The 21,613-nt window shown below is 49.1% G+C and overlaps 1 protein-coding gene across 2 annotated transcripts in view; it reads right to left on the bottom strand.

Moving 5' to 3' along the window:
• The window catches only part of LOC133129339 (SPRY domain-containing SOCS box protein 4-like), a 41,704-nt gene that overhangs the window by 5,042 nt on the left and 15,049 nt on the right, over nucleotides 1-21,613 (bottom strand). For both annotated transcript variants that reach the window (XM_061243350.1, XM_061243349.1), the window contains exon 2: nucleotides 10,604-11,484. In XM_061243350.1, the coding sequence (XP_061099334.1) occupies nucleotides 10,604-11,309 (706 nt within the window). In that variant the 5' untranslated portion in view covers nucleotides 11,310-11,484. The remainder of the gene's footprint in view (nucleotides 1-10,603; nucleotides 11,485-21,613) is intronic.

Raw genomic sequence — 21,613 nt, 5'->3', positions numbered from 1 at the left:
GGAGGGAAAGACAACACCACACCCACACACGCAACACCCAGGAGGAATGAACAATGCAGAAACGGCGGATGCCATGTAAGTGTAATATACAGAATTCCCATATAGAAAAAAAATATATATATATTTTTTTCAGGAATTATTATATGGTCAGGAACAGCAACAGGCACTATATTGCGTCTGAGGGGTTGGTTGCAGGTTGGTTGGCGTTTTTGAGTTTGTGAGTCTTAGTATCTCAGAGTGGGGGGGGGGAGGTAACCCTAGCGCAGCAACCTTTTAACATTGATTGAAAAATCGATGTTACTCTGGAGCTTTAAAAAAACAGAACGGAAAAAAAAAAGCGAGAAACCCATGCATGTTAAAGCACGGGAGCCTTAAACGCTACAGTAAGCAACGTTGGGCTGAGTTAAAGGTGTGGGGATAGACCCGGTTCAGCAGTAATCGCGGCGCAGATAATGGACGTATTAATCAAGTGGGCGATAAGTCTGGGGTCCGCTGACCGCTGTGAAGTCTGCTGACTCTCACGCCGGTGAGCCGTGGGCCGCGCGCTCCTTTTCCGGATGCTTTATCGCCCGGCGTCTCGCACCTTCAGACCGCGCAATGCGCCAGGCAGGACAAGAGCAGTGTAATGTCTCTGCTCCGCGGTAATTACATGAGGGAGGGCATTGATCGCGCTTCCATTAATAGCACCCAACACAATTCACACCAAAGCCAGGCTAAGACGGAAAGGGGGGTGGGGGGAGCTCGCTCTGACCCAAAAAAAGGATTCAATCCAAGCAAGATCCAATTAGGGACACAGCCTCAATTTGCAGGGCCGGTATTTGACACTTCCGGTTCGCGGAGAAAATCTTTACCGAGACAAGCCCGGCGCTCCTCCTCGGAAAGGAACCTGCAGTCTTTGTTACGGAGAAGTAGAGCGTTCAGAAATCCTTCACGCGTCTCTTCTGACATACTTCCAGTGCAGAACTGAGACTGCATTACATCTCTGTTCTTTGCCAGGTGGCATCGAGGTGGAGAACATCGCGCCCTGCACCTGTGTGGACTGACTGCGTTCGGGGCGAGGTGCCCTCGGGGAGAAGAGCGTACGTGTAATGTAGCGCGACTGCAGCCTGGCTGGGGTGTGATCCCTGCTTAAGATCTCTAAACCTCCAGAGGAGCAGGATTGAGGATGACGCTCTTTCGGGGGCAGGCTGAAACAGTAAATGCTAAAACGTGAGCTAAAATGCTAGCTAAAACGTTAGTTAACTGGAACGCTAACTAAAACGATGGGCTGCTTCCCACCAGGTCTGGTCCTGGTCCAAAGCAGGCCGCGCTTCACAAAACATCAGGTTCTTTTTTTACAAAAAAAATGATTCTGATTTCTTTCCCCGATTTTCTCCAAATTTGGCTGCCAATTGTACCCTTTCTGTTTCAATTACCCACGCTAACTACTTCCATACGCTGTCCTCATCCCTCGGCGGCTCGGTGAGATCTAGTGCTCTGCAGAACGACGCGCCTTCTCCAAACCACAATGTTCCAGCCCGTGGAACTCAGGCTCAGGGCACAGCTATATACGCCGATCCTACTAACCCTTCCGAGGCCCTCCCCTGCCCTCAGAGCAGCGAGCCAATTATGCCGCTCCCACATGAGCCGGCCAAACCCTGGTCCTCTGTGTGCGACTGCACCGGACCGATGCCAGCATCAAGGTCCGACGCCTTAACCGTGCGCCCCCACAGCTCCCTACACAAAACATTTGTCAGTTATGCAATATTTATTACCCTCCGTGAAGCGGCCCTAACGTAAAAACCAAATGGGGAAAGTGAAGCATGAGTCCGTCTGGAAAGCCCCACAATCCCTCGCTGTCGCAGCGCAAGAGAGACCGTGCAATCGCGCCGCGGCTAGGTCCAAAGGGCCGGATTAGCGGTGTGGCTCTGGAGTCTGAAACCGTGAACAGGAGCATTAGCCTGCTCTCAGGCCCAGGGAGATAACGCGATATCCGGGTGTCTAAATGTCGTTAAGCTGACAGAGAGGGTGAAGGGCAAACGTGAGATATTCCTCTTGCTGCGCGTCCGCAGGGCTCTGAACTGTGACAGAAACCCCCTGGCTGTGAGGACTTCCTGTTAAAGGATGCGTCGTTAGCTCACAGGAGAGGGAAGGAGAGAGAGGAAGAGAAAAAAACCCAGAAAGAAAAAACCTGCTGCTGCCACCGTCTCGGAGCTCGACTTGCCGCTCAAACGAGCGGGGCGGGTGTGAAAGGTCGGACGGATAACTTGACAACGGAATCATTATCCTCCGCGTTTATGGTGTGAGCGGCTCCAAAGCGACAGCAAGGCTGCGACACCGGAGAAAAATAATTACAGTATCAGTGCCGAGGTCGCCACGCAGTTACCATGAATACGGACAGTTTCATTTCCCCGGTTTAGCCCTTAAAGACCTGCCAAAGTAACACATTTCACACAAACAATGCAAGAGAAGCCACATTCAGCTTAAGTATCCAGTAGGCCCCAGCATCTGGACGTACTTGCTCCCAAAATGGACAACCACGCCACCCGGGTCTCACTAATGAGCTTACTCCTCGAGCCAAGGAGGTAAAGTAATTAGTCAAATTAGGTGGCCGGAGCAAATACCTGCAGACACTGTGGCCCACAGGACCTGGAGCTGATGGCTCCGTTCTACAGTCCCATTACACTCGGTCATAAGCAGGATGCATGGGACTATGCCAACTTCACTTCTGCCAATGATTAATCAATTACAATATGCTGACGGCTTCGCCAAAGCCATTCATCTGAGGAGCTGCGAACACAAACCGGTACAAAGGTTGCAGCTTATATTTATCCTACAACAGGCTGCCAGCTGTAGATGGACTAGGCGGCTCTGGTTCTGTTTATTTTCCTACACGTTTACTGCAAGAGTCTCGGCATTACCAGCAGAGAAGCTATCCAGGTCTTTACATATTTTCACGCATTTGTCTATATTTAGTGTCAAACCTCGTCCAACAGAAATCTGAAGAAAGAGAAAAAGAAAGAAAAATCAAGCATTGGATGAGCAAGCTGATGCAGAAGAAAGAAATGAGTAGACATGATACATTTGAGAAGATATGAAAGACTGGCTTGTGGACTGAGTAAGGTCCATTGGGGGCTACTGCAGGAGAGAAGCCAGGGGGAAGTTAGGGAACCGTGTACTAAGGGTCTGATTTACTAAGACCTTTAGCACACACAACACTAATAACACAACCAATGATTGCTGCAAAACAAATACGGTGACCAATTATTTGTCCTGTTATTGACATTGCCTGTGTCAATGGCTTTTGTACATGCTAAAGGTCTTAATCAGGCCCTTAGGGCAGTGGTCCTGGAGAGCCGCAGGGTGAGCTGGTTTTTGTTTTTGCCTTAAAATCAGCAACCGATTCAGATTGATCTAGCCTATTAAGTGCAGGGTAAAGACAAAACCAGCAGACCCTACGGCTCTCCAGGACCGAGAATGACGACGACTGTGTTAAAGTATCTCTGGAACATTCCAGAGAATGCAGGAAGTGGCAGAGAGATTGGGCCCCCCATGTGAACTGCAATCTCTCTGCAATGCCCCCATCCAAGCGAACAGCTACCTCAGAAAATACGACGTGCTCGGAGAGCCAGCCGTTAATTAAACATCCAACCCTTTCAAACCCACACGGGCCATTTCCAGAGACGCCCATCAGTCGTAAAAAGTGATATCAAATTTTTTTATTTAAGTTTATTTCAAGCATTTATCAGTTTTTACCCAGAGTGAAATGCACTGCTCACATTTTTTATGCACTCCATTTATACAGCTTGATACCTCCCCCAAGAAATTCAGGTCAAGTCTCTTAGCTTTGGACTGCACTGTTGCCCAGATATTAGAATATCAAAAAAAACTGGGGGGATGTAAGGGATGCATTATTAATGCGGGTAAAGCAGGGCAGAAATTGTGTTTCTGAAAAGGATAAATACACGGATGGAAAACATCCCGCTTTGCGTCTGAATCTGAATCTGAAACCACGGTTCTGGTTTCATCTCTGGACAAGCGGGAAATGCAGCTGTGAGCCGAAGGTTCTTCCCTTACTTTGATCACATGGTTTCTCTGAAATTTCATTTTGGCTCCAGGGTGAGATAAGAGGTCCGGTCTTTGAAAAGGAGCCTCCGCACCTTTCAGACTTGCATTTCTAACTGTGTGTGTGTGTGTGTGTGTGTGTGTGTCTCATGAGGACCATCTTATAAGCCGCTGTACACGCAAGCACACACCTACACACACGTGCTCACCCCTGTACTGACAAAATAAAATAAAAAGATCAAAGTTATACCTGTGTCAGACATTTTTAGACTACACCATCTATAGAAAACCTTTTTTTTTTCTTTTTTTTTTTATATACTGTATGTGTACTACCACATATTTACCAAAGTAATCTGCACCAGCAGGTGAAGAATGCAAAATGTCTGCCTCCCCAGAGATTCAAACACAAAGTTCTGGTTATCAGCCATCTCCTGAGTGCAGCACCATATAATCTCGGAGAATATATTCTGTTGGTAGAAGATCTTCCTCCAGTACTCGGTCTCTTTACGGGAACAACATTATCCCTTTTCCCCCCACTCTTTATCCTTATTTTCTCTGCTCTATCGGTTCATAAGCAGAGTTCCAGTCTAACACGATGACAGGGGGGGCTAAGGGCAGCTTTAATTGATTGCCAATTTGCATGCCGTTTCGAGTACAGAAGAAAAAAAAACGTTTGCTTTGATACGCATGCCCCGGGTAACATTTCATTCAGCAGATGAAAGCAGCCTGGCTCTCTGAGCGATTCTGCCGTGTCTTCCCAGGGGTCAAGTGGGCGACTCGTTAGAGCAGGATGAACGGGCCGGTGGCGGAACGAGGCCAGGGAACGGCCGGGGCAAATTAGCCGTCCGGGCGACGAGAGAATTCGACGTACGAGAGTTCCCGGGAAAGGGGATCGTTCATCGCGCCCGTTGGAAGGGTTTGGCTAATTTGCCCGATTGGGTCAAGGGAGCAAAACGGATAACGGATTAGCATACGACAACCTTTGAATTCGGAAGAGCTATAATTAAATTGTATACTTGAAGTCAGCAAGCTAAACAAGAATTAAACCCAGGTAACGTTTTGTTGTTTTGTCGACAAAGCTGACGGCAGTTTAGCAATATCAAACGACTACCGGGAAAGCTGGAAATTGTACAGTAGCAACAATTCGGTACCTTTCGCCCCTTAGCCTCCTCCCACACATCCCCTCTGCTTTCCACTCCTCTATACCTCCCCCTCTACCTACTGTACCGCGCCATCATTAATATTTCCTCCTGCCCCAGGGAGTCAGTTTATTATTCAACAGTGATTTTTGCTCTGAGAAATGGTCTGAAGAGTGCGACTTAAAATAGAAGCAGAAATGCAAACATGAGAAATATTTTGTAGGAAATGTACACGCGTGAGCACTGTATATTCTCACCACCTTGCCTAACACACCTTTACTACTACCAGAACCAGAAATAAACACTTTGCTCCTCACCAAAGGTTATTCTCCAAAACAAATCAGTATGTAGGCTAATCCTAATTTCATGTGTAATTTTCAGTTTCAGGAATTACAGTAAAACGGAAGTTAATCCGAGGAATTATGTTTGTATGTAACAAGCACACAGCCATACAGTGAATATGTATGTCCAGCAAAAAAACAACTTTACCTTGGTTTAAACCTGGTACACTCACCGTGCACTTTATTAGGAACATTTTCAGCTTCAGTTAATGTTCACATGAACCATCAGAATGTGGGAAGTGTGGATTTGACTGGAATGACTGTTGGTGGCAGACAGGGTGGTTTGAGTATCTCAGAAACTGCTGAGCTACTGGGAGTTTCACATACACAAGTATCTGGAGTTTGCAAAGAATGTTACAGAAAGCAAACATCCAGTGAGCAGCAGGTCTTCAGACAGACATGCCTTGTTAATAAGAGAGGTCAGAGGAGAATGGCCATACAGGTCAAAGCTGACAGGAAGGTGACAGAAATGCAATTAACCACACATTACAACAGTGGTATGCAGAAGAACATCTCTGAACACACAACGCATCATAACGTAAGTGGATAGGCTACAGCAGAAGAAGTCTAAATAAGTCTAATAAATGATAATAAAGTGCTCACTGAGTGTATAGCCAGCTTTCATGCCTTTAAGACGACAAACAGCTCTAGACAAGCATAATGAGGTGCAACAGACAGGAAGTGAGGGCAGTGGAGTGTGCATGAGCTGATGTCTTTGGGCCGGACTGAGTCAATAAATGGGGTGATGGATACAAATTTCATGTACACTCACAGGACGGAGAGGAAGAGGCCAATGCAAGATCAATACCCTAAAGACAGAGACCGCCATGCATAGCAAAAGCACAGACAAAATACAGGCAAATCCAAATTCCCCATCGACTATACAGTTAAATCTGAGGACAGCGACTGCCGTTTACATACACAACCAAGCAGCATCCATCTTCTGCAAAGTGTCCGTTTTGGGTTTCCTCCATTTTGAAACGGGATGCTCTCACCCCTGGCTCTTTCACAGGCAGTGGTTGTGCGCTCTCCTTGGGGTGCATGGAGTATCGACCGAGACCCCTCTCAGAGATCGATTTATCGGACACAAGAATGGTACGGGTGAGACAGAAAAGACAGGCCGCTTCACAAAAGGAGTAGTGTTAGCATTTGGAACGAGAGGGTCTAATGGAGCGGAATCGTGTGTCTCATGGAAAACTAATAAAAGTCAGAGTTAATTTCTCCTCCTTTAATGTCCGTTAGGGACTGGGTGAGGGTAGAGGCATGGGGGTCAATAATGCGGCAGGCCTGCAAAGAGGATTTTATTGTCATATGGTGTGACTGAGCAATAGCCAGTGCTCTGCGTGTACGTGCCAAAAGCACTAACTGTGCGCTCTTCGTTGCTGAGGCTGAGAAACCTCACAGAAATGGGTGTGCATTTCTAACCCATTAACAGTGATTCTGTTCAATTCTCTGCTGGCATGTGTGTATGTCTAATATTCATGCCCTGTGTATGTGTGCGTGCATGTCACATGTGATTGTGGCACATAAGTATGTGTGTGGGGTGGGTGTGGGAAGTGTGTGTGTGTGTGTGAATTTCTGTGCAGTGTGTGTGTGTGTACGTATGTGAATGTGTGGTGTGCATATTCCTGTTCAAATGGGGAGTGTGTGTGTGGGTGCGTGTACATAGCATGCATGTGTGAGTGTGAGTGAGTGAGTGAGTGAGTGAGTGAGTGTGTGAGTGTGTGAGTGTGTGAGTGTGTGAGTGTGTGAGTGTGTGTGTGAGTGAGTGAGAGTGAGTGTGAGTGAGTGAGTGAGTGTGAGTGAGTGAGTGAGTGAGTGAGTGAGTGTGTGAGTGAGTGTGTGAGTGAGTGTGCGAGTGAGTGTGTGAGTGTGTGTGTGTGAGTGTGAGTGTGAGTGTGAGTGTGAGTGAGTGAGTGAGTGAGTGAGTGAGTGAGTGAGTGAGTGTGTATGTGAGTGAGTGTGAGTGAGAGTGAGAGTGAGAGTGAGAGTGAGTGTGTGTGTGTGTGAGTGTGTGTGAGTGAGTGAGTGTGTGCGAGTGTGTCTGAGGTATGCACGTGTGTGTGCGTGCGTGGGTGGGTGCAGTCTGTGAGACTTCAGGGAGTGTTTGCTGCGCAAAGCAAATAATCACTGTGGTGCTGATGGGACACAGCTTTAATCTCGTAAAAAATACCGCTGGGCTCAGCCAATCACAGCTCGGACAGATAAAGCACACCCGCCCGCATGCATGCAGTGAGTGTGCAGTCACTTCACAAAAGCACATGCAAAACAAGCAAAGAGTGCAAATAAAGCGCAAATGATTCATGGACTGAGGAAACAAAGGAACATTGGAAACAGACATAAATATAGCTCATCTAATAAGCTAATGAAAGTTTTATAGTGTTCTCTCTCAGCCTAAACACGCTCAACTCATTTCACCCCAAACCTAATTACATGCAATTCATTCTGTAATTTTCCCTTAAAATTAAGACAGACTGTGCCTTGAAGTCCTAAATCTATTATAAATTTCAGATAAGACATCACACGATTTTATTCACAAAGGGAGCAAGTACAATATTATAGCACATTAGGGACAGAGTGAGAGGGAGTAGGAGAAAAAGAGACTGAGAAAGAAAGAGGAGAAAGATGGAAGGTTCTAGAAATGAAGTCAGGAAGAGGTTAGAGGAAAGCAGGAGAGAGGTGTGATAAACACAAGAAAGAAAGACAGGGGACAGGAGACAGAGAGAGAGAGAGAGAGCGAGGAAGGCTTGTTGAAATGAAGTCAGGTAGTGCTAGAGGATGGCAGGAGAAAAGAGGTGCGCTAGACATGAGAAAAATGGAGAAAGGCGAGAGATGTTCCTGGAAATGAACTCAGGAAGAGAACAGAGGTACACTAAAACGAGAAAAAAAAGGGGAGAAAGAAAGGAGAGAGATGGAACTTTCTGTAAATTAAGTCAGGAGGAGGCTTCAGGAAAGCAGGAGAAGAGAGGTGCGCTAAACACACCCACTCAGGTCTGGGCCATCTGAGCAGAAGGGCCAGGCATGGCTGCCAAATGCAATCCATCACGAAAGGAAGAGAGAGCGAGGTGGAGAGGGAGAAAGGAAGGCCTGTCTGGCAGGTGTGCCTTCCCGCAGTCCACTGGCTACAGCTATCAAGGGACAGACTGGGAAGGGGGGTGCCTTTGTCTGCGAGAAAATGTGCGAAACGGCCCCAATTATTCACGCGGTCCTGGGACGGGCCGGCTCTCCCTTCGCACAAACACGGGGAGTGAAACAAAAGCAGCTCACAGCGGTGCCTCCCGGCTTTCAGGACAGTCCCCACATCCCAGCAGTCATCTTCCTCAGACACACCTCTGTCTGGGCGTAGGGGGTCTGAAACGCAGGGATTCAGATGGCCGGCGTGTGTCCCAGTTCATTTCAGACAACGAGACATCGCTGCAGGCTCATTTTCTTTCTTATATATAATATTAATAGCCTTTCTGTCGCTGGGACACTGCAGTAAGCAGATGCTTCCTTCCTTACTTGTTTTTGGAAGTTATTATTGATATTATTCTTTTTTTGTTAGTGGGAACATGGTTACTTCACAGCACAGGAATACACCAGGGCCATGTTTTGGCAGTGAGGAGCTTTTTTTGAGAAGATACTAAGAACATAATGTTAGAACGCAGGCTTTTCTTCCAAAATAAAACCATTTGCCGGTCTCATTAAATCTCCACGGTGATCAGTGAAACCGCAAGCTTGGATAATAAATGTGAAGATTCTTTGCGCTCAGAAATAGCCCAGCTAACATAAACCATTCTCACAATGTTGCTGCAATGCAGTTGTAATGTTATAACATGGGAAGAACACTACAGTGACGTTTTTGTGTTAGCCGGAAGGTTCTAGCATAGACAGGAGACTAGTGACTCAAGTTGCAAGCGAGGGTGCTGACTGTTCAAAGTGATTCACAAGAGCCATGAAAGAGCCACACAATTGGCAGGCGCTTGTGCGAGGCACACAATCGAGAAGCGTGCACTCTGGCCACAGAGCTGACTGACAGCTGCTGGACTGGTGAATTAAACCCGTTCCCAACAGGGCGGTTTTTGGGGTGGGGGTGGGGGGGGGGGGGGGTGGGGGCAAACAAAGCACTCTCCTCTTCCGAGAAGTTCAGTCATTCCAATTTCACTTAAGCCTTTCCAGATTAGAGAGAGGGAGCGGGGGAGGGGCCCAGAAGAAAGGAAGAGGAGGAGGAGAAGGGGGGGGGGGGGGCACACGAAAGAAAGAGCAAAAACTTGAAAGGAAGAACAGACTCCCCGAAGCCCCGGCAGTCTGCTGATAAGATGGCAGACTGAATACTGGTGTGAAAACGGCAAGGATACTCCTGTTGGTGTTGCTACCATACCACGGTACTGGTAGAAGACCCTCTCTCTCCCTCTCACACACACACACACACAGACACACACACTGCTCAATTCCTGCACTCAGTATTGAAAGCACTAAAATTTCCATTACACTCTTAACCGAGCCTTTCCCCTCGGTCAGAACCCAAGCGATTGATACAGAAATCAATCCAAACAAAGCAGGGAGCCAAAACTTCCTCCCCTCGAGCGGCCTTCAAAAAACCAGAGGAAGGCTTCATTAAGAGCGCCGGATAAGTCATTTAAAGGCCCACACGCACCAGCTTTCCCTTCCCGGTTTTAGTATCTAAAACACCAACAAAATGCTTGTGAAGAGCAGTGATGTAGGTCTTCTGAAAATTCCACAACCCCTCCCCCTCCTGATATCTGGCAAATAACTAACAACTAACTAATTTATAAGATCAACAGGGTTCTCAAAAGGTGTCCAAAGGCCTCAGACTCAAAGAGGCAGAATACATGGGCTCATATACATGGGGTTTATATTTAGCAACGTCATCCGATAATTATACAAAAGCATAAGGGAAATTGTTTTACGAACAGCTTGGAAAAAAAGCAGTTTGATCCTAAAACGTAGATGGATAATTCAACCAAAACTGCAACTTCTTTACTTGAATCAGTACGGAACACAAACCGGAAGCTTGAGGACGAGACGAACAGCTGAAAAACACAAAAACACAGGAACGCGCTCGGAGGCGGTACTCACGATCCAGGCCGTTGATGTAGCGCATGGTGATCTCGCAGTGGCCCCACACGGCGCTGACGACGGGGTAGAGCTTCTTCCCCTTCAGCCCGCGAAACGCCACGCCCAGGTACTGCCCGTCCACCATGAAGCTGAGCGTACCCTCGTCCATGTCCAGCACCACCACCAGCGAGTCGGGCAGCACGAACGACTCGTCCGGCTCCAGGAAGGCCGGGTAGGTGCCGGGGGCCGTGGGCGGCTGGTTCTTGGCGTCGTGGTAGAGCTTGTTGCGTCCCAAATCCCACCCCCACGACTCGGCGTCGCTGCCGACCAGGGAGGTGTAGCCCACCGAGTGCAGCGGGGCGGCGGACGTAGCGACCCCTACCACCGCGTGCGTTCCCCGCTGCCGGCTCGGCCAGTGCACCCGCCAGGCGTGCAGCCCCCGGGTGTGGCCCACCCGGCCCCGGATGCAGTCCGTGCTCTGGGCCACGGGGTGGCGGTGGAAGGTGAGCCGGTCTTCGTCCTTGACGAAGACGTTGAGCGAGCGGTCGTCGGGGTTCCAGGCGTGACGGAGCTGCAGCTCGGGCCCCGCGGGGGGCATGTCCAGCAGCAGGTCCAGCCGCGGGGGCCGGCAGAAGTCGGGCCCCCGGAGCTCTCGCCGGGCGGGGCGGTACGAGGGCTCGCCCCGCGCGTCCACGGACTTGATGCTCCCCGAGACCTTCTGACCCATCGCGCCGCCGCCCGGCCTCTCGCGGGGGGGGTCTGTCTCTGCTCCCGACGCCCGCTGTTACCTCATCTGTTACCCCGCCGCCCTCCGCCCTGCACCCCGGCTGTGCGTCTCTGGGGGACGGAGCGGGTCACTGCCTCACTGCCGCGGAGCCGGACGAGTCACGGAAACCGCCGCCCTGCGGGCGCAGAGACAAGAGGGGACGAAACACTTCATTACAGAAACACTAAAAACACTTGAGCCAAAATGGGGCCTGTTGCCTTAAGTGCAGTGTGAACGAAGGACAAGCCCTAAAGCTGACTCTGGTCTTTCTGCTCACATTCTGAGAGTGTGGAAGCGTCACAGATGTTGAACAGCGGGAGAGGAGCTCTTTCCCCCCGCAGTCTGCTTAATTAGAGACATCCCTCCAGTCTCCCTTGTACCACACACACACTTCAGGCTGCACACACACAGGCACAGAAGGATACAGTCATGCATACGCACAAACAGAAATATACATGAAGAACATGCACGCACGCATCCATCCATACACCGAGAGACGCTCCTGCATGAGCGTGCAGATATAAAAATACACATAGGAAAGACAGAAACAGAACGGCCATAGGCACTCACAATATAACGGTGAATCTCCCACAGGCTCAAAGTAGCCGTAACTCAAATCTGCCCCGAGAGACAATAATGCTCGCCCTCCTACCAGGGATCCTTCAGGAATCCAGTCTTTTAGCTTGATGCGTTTTTTTTTATGCAAAAAGAAAACGAGCACGCAATAAATAATCAGCCTCCCCCTTGGCAGTGTGTTAAAAACAGACGGTTCACAAAAGGTCCACTTTCATGGAACATCAACAAGCCTTTTATATCAAAGTGGTCTGGGAAATCATTAGAAGGGAAACAACCAAAACAAAAACAAACCATGAGATCGCACTTTGGCCCGTTCAAAACATGACCCTCCCCCCCCCCCCCCCGGCGTAGCCCCCAGCGCGCTAGCCGCATTCTTCCAGGAAAGGAACATGACCTCCCCCCGGTTCACAGAGGGCCCTGTTCCGCTCCCCCCCGCCCCGCCCGCACGTTCTGCCCTGTCGCTCGGATAGGACCGTGTCACGAGAAGACGACAGCTGTGACCGGAAGGTCAGCGGTACGCCAGCGTGTAGTCTGGACCTCGGCGACCAGCGGAGCCTCCATTTACATCTGCCCGTTCGTCTGTCCGTGCATCTAGCAGCCTATTCATCTCAATAGAAATATCCCTCTCCACCTCTCTCTCGCTCCCTGTATTATTCATGTACAACTATCCATCTGTATCATTTATCACTCTCCCCTACCAGAGAGAACGCAAGTGTGTTTGTGTGTGTGTGTGTGTGTGTGTGTGTGTGTGTGTACGTGTGAATACGAAAACATTCGTATGCAGCCCATACTGCAGTAAGTCACATAAATATCAGGCACGCAAACGTGCACACCTTCATTGTTTTCTATCCACTTAGCCTTTACGTGCGGTTCTGGCCGTACCTATTGAAGCAGAACTGTGTTAGTGTGTCTGTGTGTTTGTATAATGAAGGCAGCGTTCTTGCTCTAATCACCGCATTTCTATGCTGCCTTCTGCTTCCTCAATCCCCCCGGTAACTCCTCACACCCCCTCCAATTAACACCACTGCTTTCGCGCTCTCTTCTCATCTCTCGCTCTCTCTCTCCCTCCCTCTCTCACTCACTCTCTTTCCGGAGCTTCGTGTTCTCTCGCTCCTTCCACTTCACCTCGCTCTCTCGCTTTCTCCTCAGCTACCATTTTCAGTCTCTCCTTCCTCACCTCTTCTCTCCTCCTCTCTCCTCCTCTCTCCTCCTCTCTCCTCCTCTCTCCTCCTCTCTCCTCCTCTCTCCTCCTCTCTCCTGCTATAACGATGCTCAGGGGAGACAGGCCCTCAGGCCATCACATACCAAGTTAATGGGTGCTTCACAATGGGACGCCAAAACCTATTTTACTGCCATTCAGGTCCATAACAGTTTTTACAACACATATTAAGCATTAAAAAAGATCTAATACGCTCTTAATCGTGCCTCATTAATGATTTTTATTTTATTTTATTATTTTTTAAACCCACACATGCTTTATTTAAAAGCCACTGTGACTGAAGCCTGCTACTAAAAACCCTCAGTTTGAGGAACGTTTAGCCGCTCCTGTGGAGAACAGACCCTGGCGTGTTGTCATGCGAAGGCCTCGGAGAGGAGATTCGGAGCGGTGAAGCAGGGCTATTCCCACGCTGCTACGTCAAAGGAAAGCGCGAGGGGGGGAGGTGTGAAGACCGGGGACATCTCTGTACTTGTTTTAAGATTTCGTCACCCCCCGCCCCCTCCCGCCTGCTCGCTTTAGATTGAGGAAATGCAGGAGAGATAGAGCGGCCTTCCCCTACAGTGCCGTTTACGTGTTTACCGAGGACAGTTACGGACAAACGCCGCCCGTTTAAGAAGCTGGGTGTTCACGGTGGCAACGCGTGTGCATGTGGTTGAAAGGTTAGAGCAGCAGTGCGCTGTGTTAGCAGTCCAGGTCCTGTGACTGCCCTCCACGGAGCTTCTGATAGGACTGCAGCCAAACACGGATTATCCCCAGCCGCAGAGGTGCATCATGGGCAGGGCCTTTACAGCCAGGGCGGCAGGACAGACGCGTGCCTGGGAGCACGAAGGGGGAACTCTCAACGGGGGCCAGAGAGTCCCCGTTACCACGGCCACCCGGAGCCGCCTGACCCCTCTGGGGGCGGAGCCTCCCGCGTGTCCGGCCCGCGGCTCGAGAAGACTTGGTCACACCATCTGCCGCCCGCGCCCGCCGTTTGATTATTCATCCCCGCGCTCGTTTTTCACCCATCCCTCCATCCCTCCTGCTTCCCTTCTGTGAGGTGATTTACGAGGGCCGCCCCAGAGCGGCAGAGCCCCCCGTCCCCTCGGGACCCGGCGACACGGGCCCATTGATGACTTTCGCTAATTGAGTAGGGTGTGAGGATAACTGTTCCGAGGAGCAAGCTGCTCCCTCCCGGCTTATCAAACGGGCAACGGAGGCGACGCATAAATACCCGTCAAATTCGTTTTAGGAACATTTCAGGCACAGACTTTTGATGTGACATCGGTGACAAAGAAATGCGCAACAAATGACCCGTCGAGGAACGCCAGATGAGCCCCCTTCTCCTCCCATTAAACCGAATTATCACACACATTAAAACACACACACACACACACACACACTAAAACTCAAACACACACTCAAAAAGACATTCAGACTCAACACAGTCACGCACACCAACAAGACGCACACATTCAAACTCAAACACACTCACACATTAAACCTCACACAAACTCACAGACATTCAGACTCACAGTCATGCAAACCAACAAGACACACATTCAAACTCAAACACACTCATACACAAACACATTTTCAACTGAATGTCGTCACACATTCATTTCTTAAGACAAACAGTAGTCAGGTGTTGCTGTACTATATTTGGCGTGAGTGGCTATATACCTAGTGCAAATGCAACACTCGAACTAAAGACCGATATTCACCACAAATCTTTCTTTCAGTAGCCACGTTTCTCAATGTCTGCGACTGATTCGGTCTTCAAATGTCAGCTTTGAGATTTAAACATTTTAAATTGACAGCCCTTTACCCGCTACTTACCACCCATCGCTCATACACTCCAAGAGCCCTCTATAAAAACAGAGTAAAATGCATCACCAAGCTGCATTCAAATTACCCTGTCAACCATCCTGGGTTATTTATATAAAACCGACTTGAGCCCAGTATGTGACATTACATTAAATACAGACTTTCTTTCCTTGCTTCTCTTGTGGGAGTGACACTGAATGTAGATGTAACTTTTCCGAAAACTTGAAGTAGCAGAGAGCAGCAGAGCTGTCAGATATCCTATCCCAGCAAGCTCAAAAGCAGACAAGTCCTGTCAGATTTCATTTCAACATGACAGCGAAATTGAAACAGCCAGGTAACACCAGAAATTATATAGAACCAGAAAACTGTCTTGGCGACATCCCGATGGTATTATGTGCGAAGAATATCCTGTGTTCAGACTCCCTTCATTTTCATCTTTCGAACAACCAGCCTTCGCCTCCAATTTGTGGAACATGCTGGAGAACCTTAATGCAGATCTGAACACATCAGAAAACACACAAACACAATACTGAGCACACTATACAACACAAACAACAGTAGTGAACAAACAAACACAAGAACCTTGGGCACACAGAACAATACTGAACACACTACATAAGACACAAACAACACATTAAACAACAGTACTGAACACACAAACAACAGTACTGAACACACAAACACAAGAACCTTGGGCACACAGAACAATACTGAACACACTACATAACACAAAAAAACAACACACTAAACACAAACACAACAGTACTGAGCACACAAACAGAACAATACTGAATACACTGAATAACACAAACACAATGACACTACTAAGCTGAACATACCAGAGAGTATAAACGCAACAATGCTGAACACATTGGATGAGAAACACCAAGCTAAACACCAGGGAGCACAATAAAATAAAATAAAAAATTGAGCATACAGCTGACAAACTAGGAGGCCCACTCTACAGAACACACACACATGCCACATACTTCAGCACGTGGCACAAACGCCGCAGATCACACATGAGAACACATCGGCACAGGCAATTCTGGAGACTGTTACCCACTGCCCGCAGCACCTCGACCACATTTCCCCAACACAATCTCGTGGAATACAAAAATATCTTACCATTGATTTTTCAGGTAAAGTTCAACACTGTCCAAAAGTGGATTTAAAGGAGATCAGCGTCACTAAAAACTGACACACTGAAGCCAGTGTGTAAAAGTAACTTGTTTGTGTAGGAAAAACCAGAAGGACAATTTTTGTACTCGAACAGGGAAATGTAGTGGTCAGCTAATCATGAGGAGAACCCTGCAGCACATGCCCCAGGCAACGTGGAGCCATCAGGAGAACTAAAGCCGAGCCGAGCTGAGAAGCCGTCCAAGGGCAGTCTGCAGGATTAGAGCGGGGGGGAGGGGGGGTGAGGAGGGAGGACCCCCTCTCCCAGGGCCCCTCCCACTCCCCACACCGGCCTCGCTGTCACCCCTCAATCTCCCCGCAAAAGAAGAGTCATGAATAGGAAGCTTCCTCCGCTTGCCGACATGCCCAGAGGATTCCGGAAACTCTCAGCAAGCCCCGCCTCCCCTCCCCTCACGCCCCCCTCCCCCCACCGCTGAAAATAAACACAGACACACAGACACACAGACACAGACACACAGACACACAGACACACAGACACACACACACCTCTCCGTGCTGTAAGGTGGGGCTCCTGGCCTCGCCGGAATGCTGGCTGTACTGGGCTACGGCTCCAGTCGAGTCTCGGTACAGAAGTAGCATGAGGGAGCAAGAGAGGTACCAACCCTTCTTCGAGGGAGGGAGGGGGAGAGAGCACAGAGAGGGAGGAGAGAGAGAAAGACACAAGGGATGAAGGAGGGTACAGAGAGAGAATGTGTGCAGGACTGAGGTACCGCAGCAGTTGGAGGAGTCAAAGGTTCCAGTGATGAAAGCTCTGCCACTCCCCTTTCCTCCCCCCATTCAGTGCCCTCCCCTCCCTCATTCTCCCTCTCCCTCTCTCTGCCCCACACGGCCCAGACCTCCCCCGCTCCACCTCTGCTCCTGAACAACCCCTTCTCTCTTCCCTTTCCCCCCCCTTCCCATGGCACTCTCTGTGTGTTTTTCCACCCGTGCGCCCGTCAGGCGTGTCCCTGGGAAGGGGCAGACTCCAGCCAGACCCAGGGAGCAGAAAATCCATCCGTCCAGAAGAAACGGGCCAGAGAAGTGCTGACTCTCCTCCCGCACGTCTGCCAGAACAACACTCTCTCTGTTTGGGGAAGGAAAACTGGGACGAGCCTCAGTTCCTCAGTTCAATATGACCGCAGTGCACTTTGCGCTCGGGAGTGATTTTTAAGCCAGTATTAAATTTTTCAATACTTGGCCTCTCTCTCGAGCTGTCTCGAGACCGATACTCTCTCAGACTCTCGAGAGAGACAGACTAGACTCACGAGTCCCTCTGACCGGTCCCTCTGACCGGTCCCTCTAATCTCCCTCAGTTGCACATCTGTTTTCTGAAAGTACACAGAAGATGGGGGGAGTCCAAGTCCACGACCCACTGCCCACACAAACAGTTCTCACTTTCCAAAGAACGCAGCCAGTCGGGGACACCGTGTCCAATCACGCGGCCCCGTTCACTGGCCGTTCTGACCGCTGGCCCTTGGGGGCCCACCGTTTCCACTCGCCCCGAAAGTCGCAGCCAGGCACGGCGAGAGCGTTGCGCTTATTTTCACAGACACGCCCGACCGCGGCGAAACCCCTTTTCCCACGCTCAAGAGTTTACTGAAGCTCGCCGAGCTTTTCGCTTCTCACTTGTTTGAGTGTGATAAATGGGAGGATGCGGCGCTATTAAAAACACGCTGGGATCAGCCGTCCCGAATATGCGCCTTTTTCACTTCTGTCATTTCACACATATTAATGGGATGCAAAAAAAGGACAAAAACAACTTGCTGCCTTTGCAAATCAATCAACTGACAAATAAAAAGAAAAGAAAAATCAGAGAGAATACGTCAGGCTACATGGGATTATGAGATGAATCATATTTGTTCTATTTGTACCCAAACTCACGATGAAGAAAAACCTCTCCCTTTTTAAAAACAAGTTTCTGTTTCTAAACCTGTGTGTGTAAAAAAAGTGTGTGTGTGTGTGTGTGTGTGTGCAGGGGAGAGAACAGCACACCAGGCATCCCCAGGAGATTAAGAGAAACAGACCCTCCCTGTGCACACGTGCCCCCCACTTCCATTCAAATGGGACAGGGGTGGGGTCTGCCTCCCTGTTTTCTGCTTCACTGGCTTTTACCACTTTGCCCAGTGGGACAGAGCACCACATGGGGTGGGGGGCGGGGGTCCAGGGTTAATCTGAGGGCACAGCGAGCGGAGGGGGCCATCTGGACTGCCCATTGAATAAGCTCCCCTCCAGGCGACACACACACACACACACACACACACACACACACACACACACACACACACACACACACACACACACACACACACACACACACACAGAGAAAGAGGGAGAGAGAGAGAGGGAGAGAGAGAGGGAGAGAGAGAGAGGGAGAGAGAGAGGGAGAGGGAGGACGGGGGAGGGCGTAAGGGGACAGAGACAGTGCCTAGGCAGCAGACGTTAGCCCACACCCAGGACAGATGGCAGACAAAAGAGAGTCCAGAGGCGAGAGAGAAGGGCGTTGGCAAGGAAGTAATAACGCAAAATAAGAGAATGGCGATTGTGACAAGGGCAATGAAAAAGTGGGCACGAGGTCAAACGCTTCCCTCTGCTCTCGAGACTTTAGAGGTTTCTATTTACACAGGGCAACTGGTCCCGGGACAAAGAGCACCAGCATCCCCGCTGAAGACGGGACCATTACTGCGGCAACAATGATGCCGTTTTCATGGGATGACTCTTCAGTGTCGCAGACAGGGGATCGAGAGTTCCCTTTGTGTTTTCTTCTTTTCAGAGATGATCAAGGGGTGAGGAAGGTGTGAGAGCGGAGGAGGGGAAACACTCCGTGCTTCATTTCATTAGGTAGTGCCATTTGAATGCGATTCTTCTCAACTTCATCGAGGGTAGAGTCAGTGTGCTGGCAGTGAGATCTGACGGAGACCAAGATGAAAGAAACTGAATGGTTAACGCAGGGAGAAACAAAACAAAAAAACTGAAGAGGAAGATGAAGGAAGAGAGTAAAAGATAGAATAAAGAGACGGCGAGGAAAGGGAGAATATGACCCCTGCTGTGGGAAAAGAAGGAGTTGCTAAGTGTATGAAACCAGGCTCAGAAATGGGCATGAATTTGACCAGGAAATCGATGTTTACTCATCAAATGAACGACCAGAGTTCACCAAAATATTTGGAAAGAACGTAATTGCAACACCAATCACAAATAAATTACAATGGGGGCAATTAATGAAGAGACAACCAACTTAAAATTGTTCTAGTCATGCCTTCAACCCTTCATATAGCTAAAATTAAAAACAAAACCAGGCATATCCAAAATGAAGATACTGCAGGCGCAAGATAACTGAATTCAGAGAGAAATAATTAAATGCGTATATAAAAAAAAAAAAAAACAACTAAAAGAATCTTCATATCAATAGAAAACCATTTCACTTCGCAATCCGATGAAGATATCCAAATGACTGACAAGCGAAAGGCATTCCCCGGGTGAACATGATCACAGAGCTCTCTGATTAAGATGTAGTCTACGAGTTCACAAGTTAGAGCCAGACAAGCATGGAATTGAGCACAGTGTAAAATTCATGTGTGATAAGAATATGAGCAGTAGTAGCAGTAGTTGTAATTATTCTTGTTGTCTTCATTACCACAAAAAGTTAGCAAGCATGAAATAAAGCAAAAGTTTTTTTGGTGGCACACAGATCATTAGTGGTTACGGAAAGCAGTGAAAGAAAACTTTGTTATAATGCACTTCATGTACTTTCTCTACTTGGTCAAATGCATCTCATTCACTGATCTCCCTATTTTTGTGAGGACTTCTATGCAAATAGCGATTTGCATATGTATCCCGTGTCGCTGGCAGTTGAAAATGGCCGTTGAGTGTGACCTGTTGTGAGCGCTCGCAGAACCTGCTCCGCAGTTCCTACCCAGAAAGCCTCGCTCAGCCACCCCGCTGTCACATTGATTGCGCTTCGCACTAACATCCTCTTCCGGACAACAGGCTCGAACCGTCACACTGAGAAGACACACATCTCTCATTGTCTCCTTTCACGCGGGGGACCGCAGGCGGGGCACAGCAGGCCGCGGCCAACGAGCGGCGCTGGGTCCGCGGTTTCTGGGCTCCGGCGCCTTCCACAAAGCCCTTCCATACCCCCCCCCCCCCCCCCCGTCCCCTCCCCACCCCGCCCCCAGCCACTGCGACTAAGCCGCTGATCTTTCAACCGGTTCCAAGAAAGAAGCTAAATACAGTACAGGGGGGTTTAATCTCATTAGAGAAGGGAATCGATGTTCTTAAGAGTAAAGTGGTAGACTGCGCAGAAGTTGAGGCTTCGGAAAGTCGGGGATAAATGAGGGGGGCAGTGTTCCTCAGCGATTTCTCTGCCACGTCTCTCCAGAATCGTCGAGCGCCCCCTCAGCGACCTCACGGATAAGAAAATCAATACTGCGGCGCAGACAAAACGTTTACTGTTGCTACCTGAAAACGAACGGCCACCTGCTCCGAACCCACGTGGTCTTGAACACACTGTAACGATCGCACATCACTGATATGATCGCAATGTGAACGTCGATAAGAAATCGTGTCATATTAAAGCATCAGGGACACACGCGTGTCCTGATTAGAGTGAGAAGCATCATGTTTTTTGTGAATGGGTTCATCCCGAGAAACTAAACACATTAGTTTTTCAAATCCAGTGAGTTTGTGAAATCATCAACAACAAAAAAAATAAAAAATAAAAAATAAAAAAAAAACCCCACAAAAAATAAGTCTGGATTTAACCAACTCAAATGAAGTATCCCACACTACACCAGTTAGATAGAGTGGATGCCTTACCACATACTCATGCACAGCTGTCAATGTAAGCCAAAATGCTGCAGGCTGTTCAGGCCTGCTGCTCAGTGAGGTTAAATAAATGTGAGGTACATTCTCAGTGCCCTCACCCCTCGATCTCAGTGTACAGTTAAAGCAAGAGCAATGGGCACAATGTTTCTGCTTGTGCGGAGGTAACTGAGGAGACACTGTAACAAGAGTGCAGGCCTTTCAGCGCCTCAGAAACCGGCCTCCACTGGGCCTGCACTGGTTATGCCCGAGACGCATTAATCACGGCAGCAGTGAGGCACCGTGGGGGTACCAGGAAGCGCCGCTGACCGCAGTCGCCTTCCTGACAGGAAACCGGCCACCAGCATCCTGCCAACAAGCTTCCGGCTCAACCAGGGCCGGTTCAGACGATACTCCCTGCACTGCCACTCCTCTGCTCAGCTCTGCAGACAGGACGGTTTTGTTTACACACCCTTCCACCCTCTCACTCGCTCTACTCGTCTCTCTCCATTTATTTTTGTTTCTCCTTTTCACTCAACATTCCTCTCTTGCAGTCGGTCTCTGTTCCTGAGTTTAAAAAGGGCCCAGAACTAGCTTTTCAGTGTAAGACAACATACATCCCCTGCTGATAAACCAATAACTTCAAAAACCTCCTCCATCTTCCTTATGTTTCCACTTGTCCTTT

Source organism: Conger conger, chromosome 5 (assembly GCF_963514075.1).
Source record: "Conger conger chromosome 5, fConCon1.1, whole genome shotgun sequence".
Taxonomy (NCBI): domain Eukaryota; kingdom Metazoa; phylum Chordata; class Actinopteri; order Anguilliformes; family Congridae; genus Conger; species Conger conger.
This window is presented reverse-complemented; position numbering and strand designations above follow the sequence as displayed.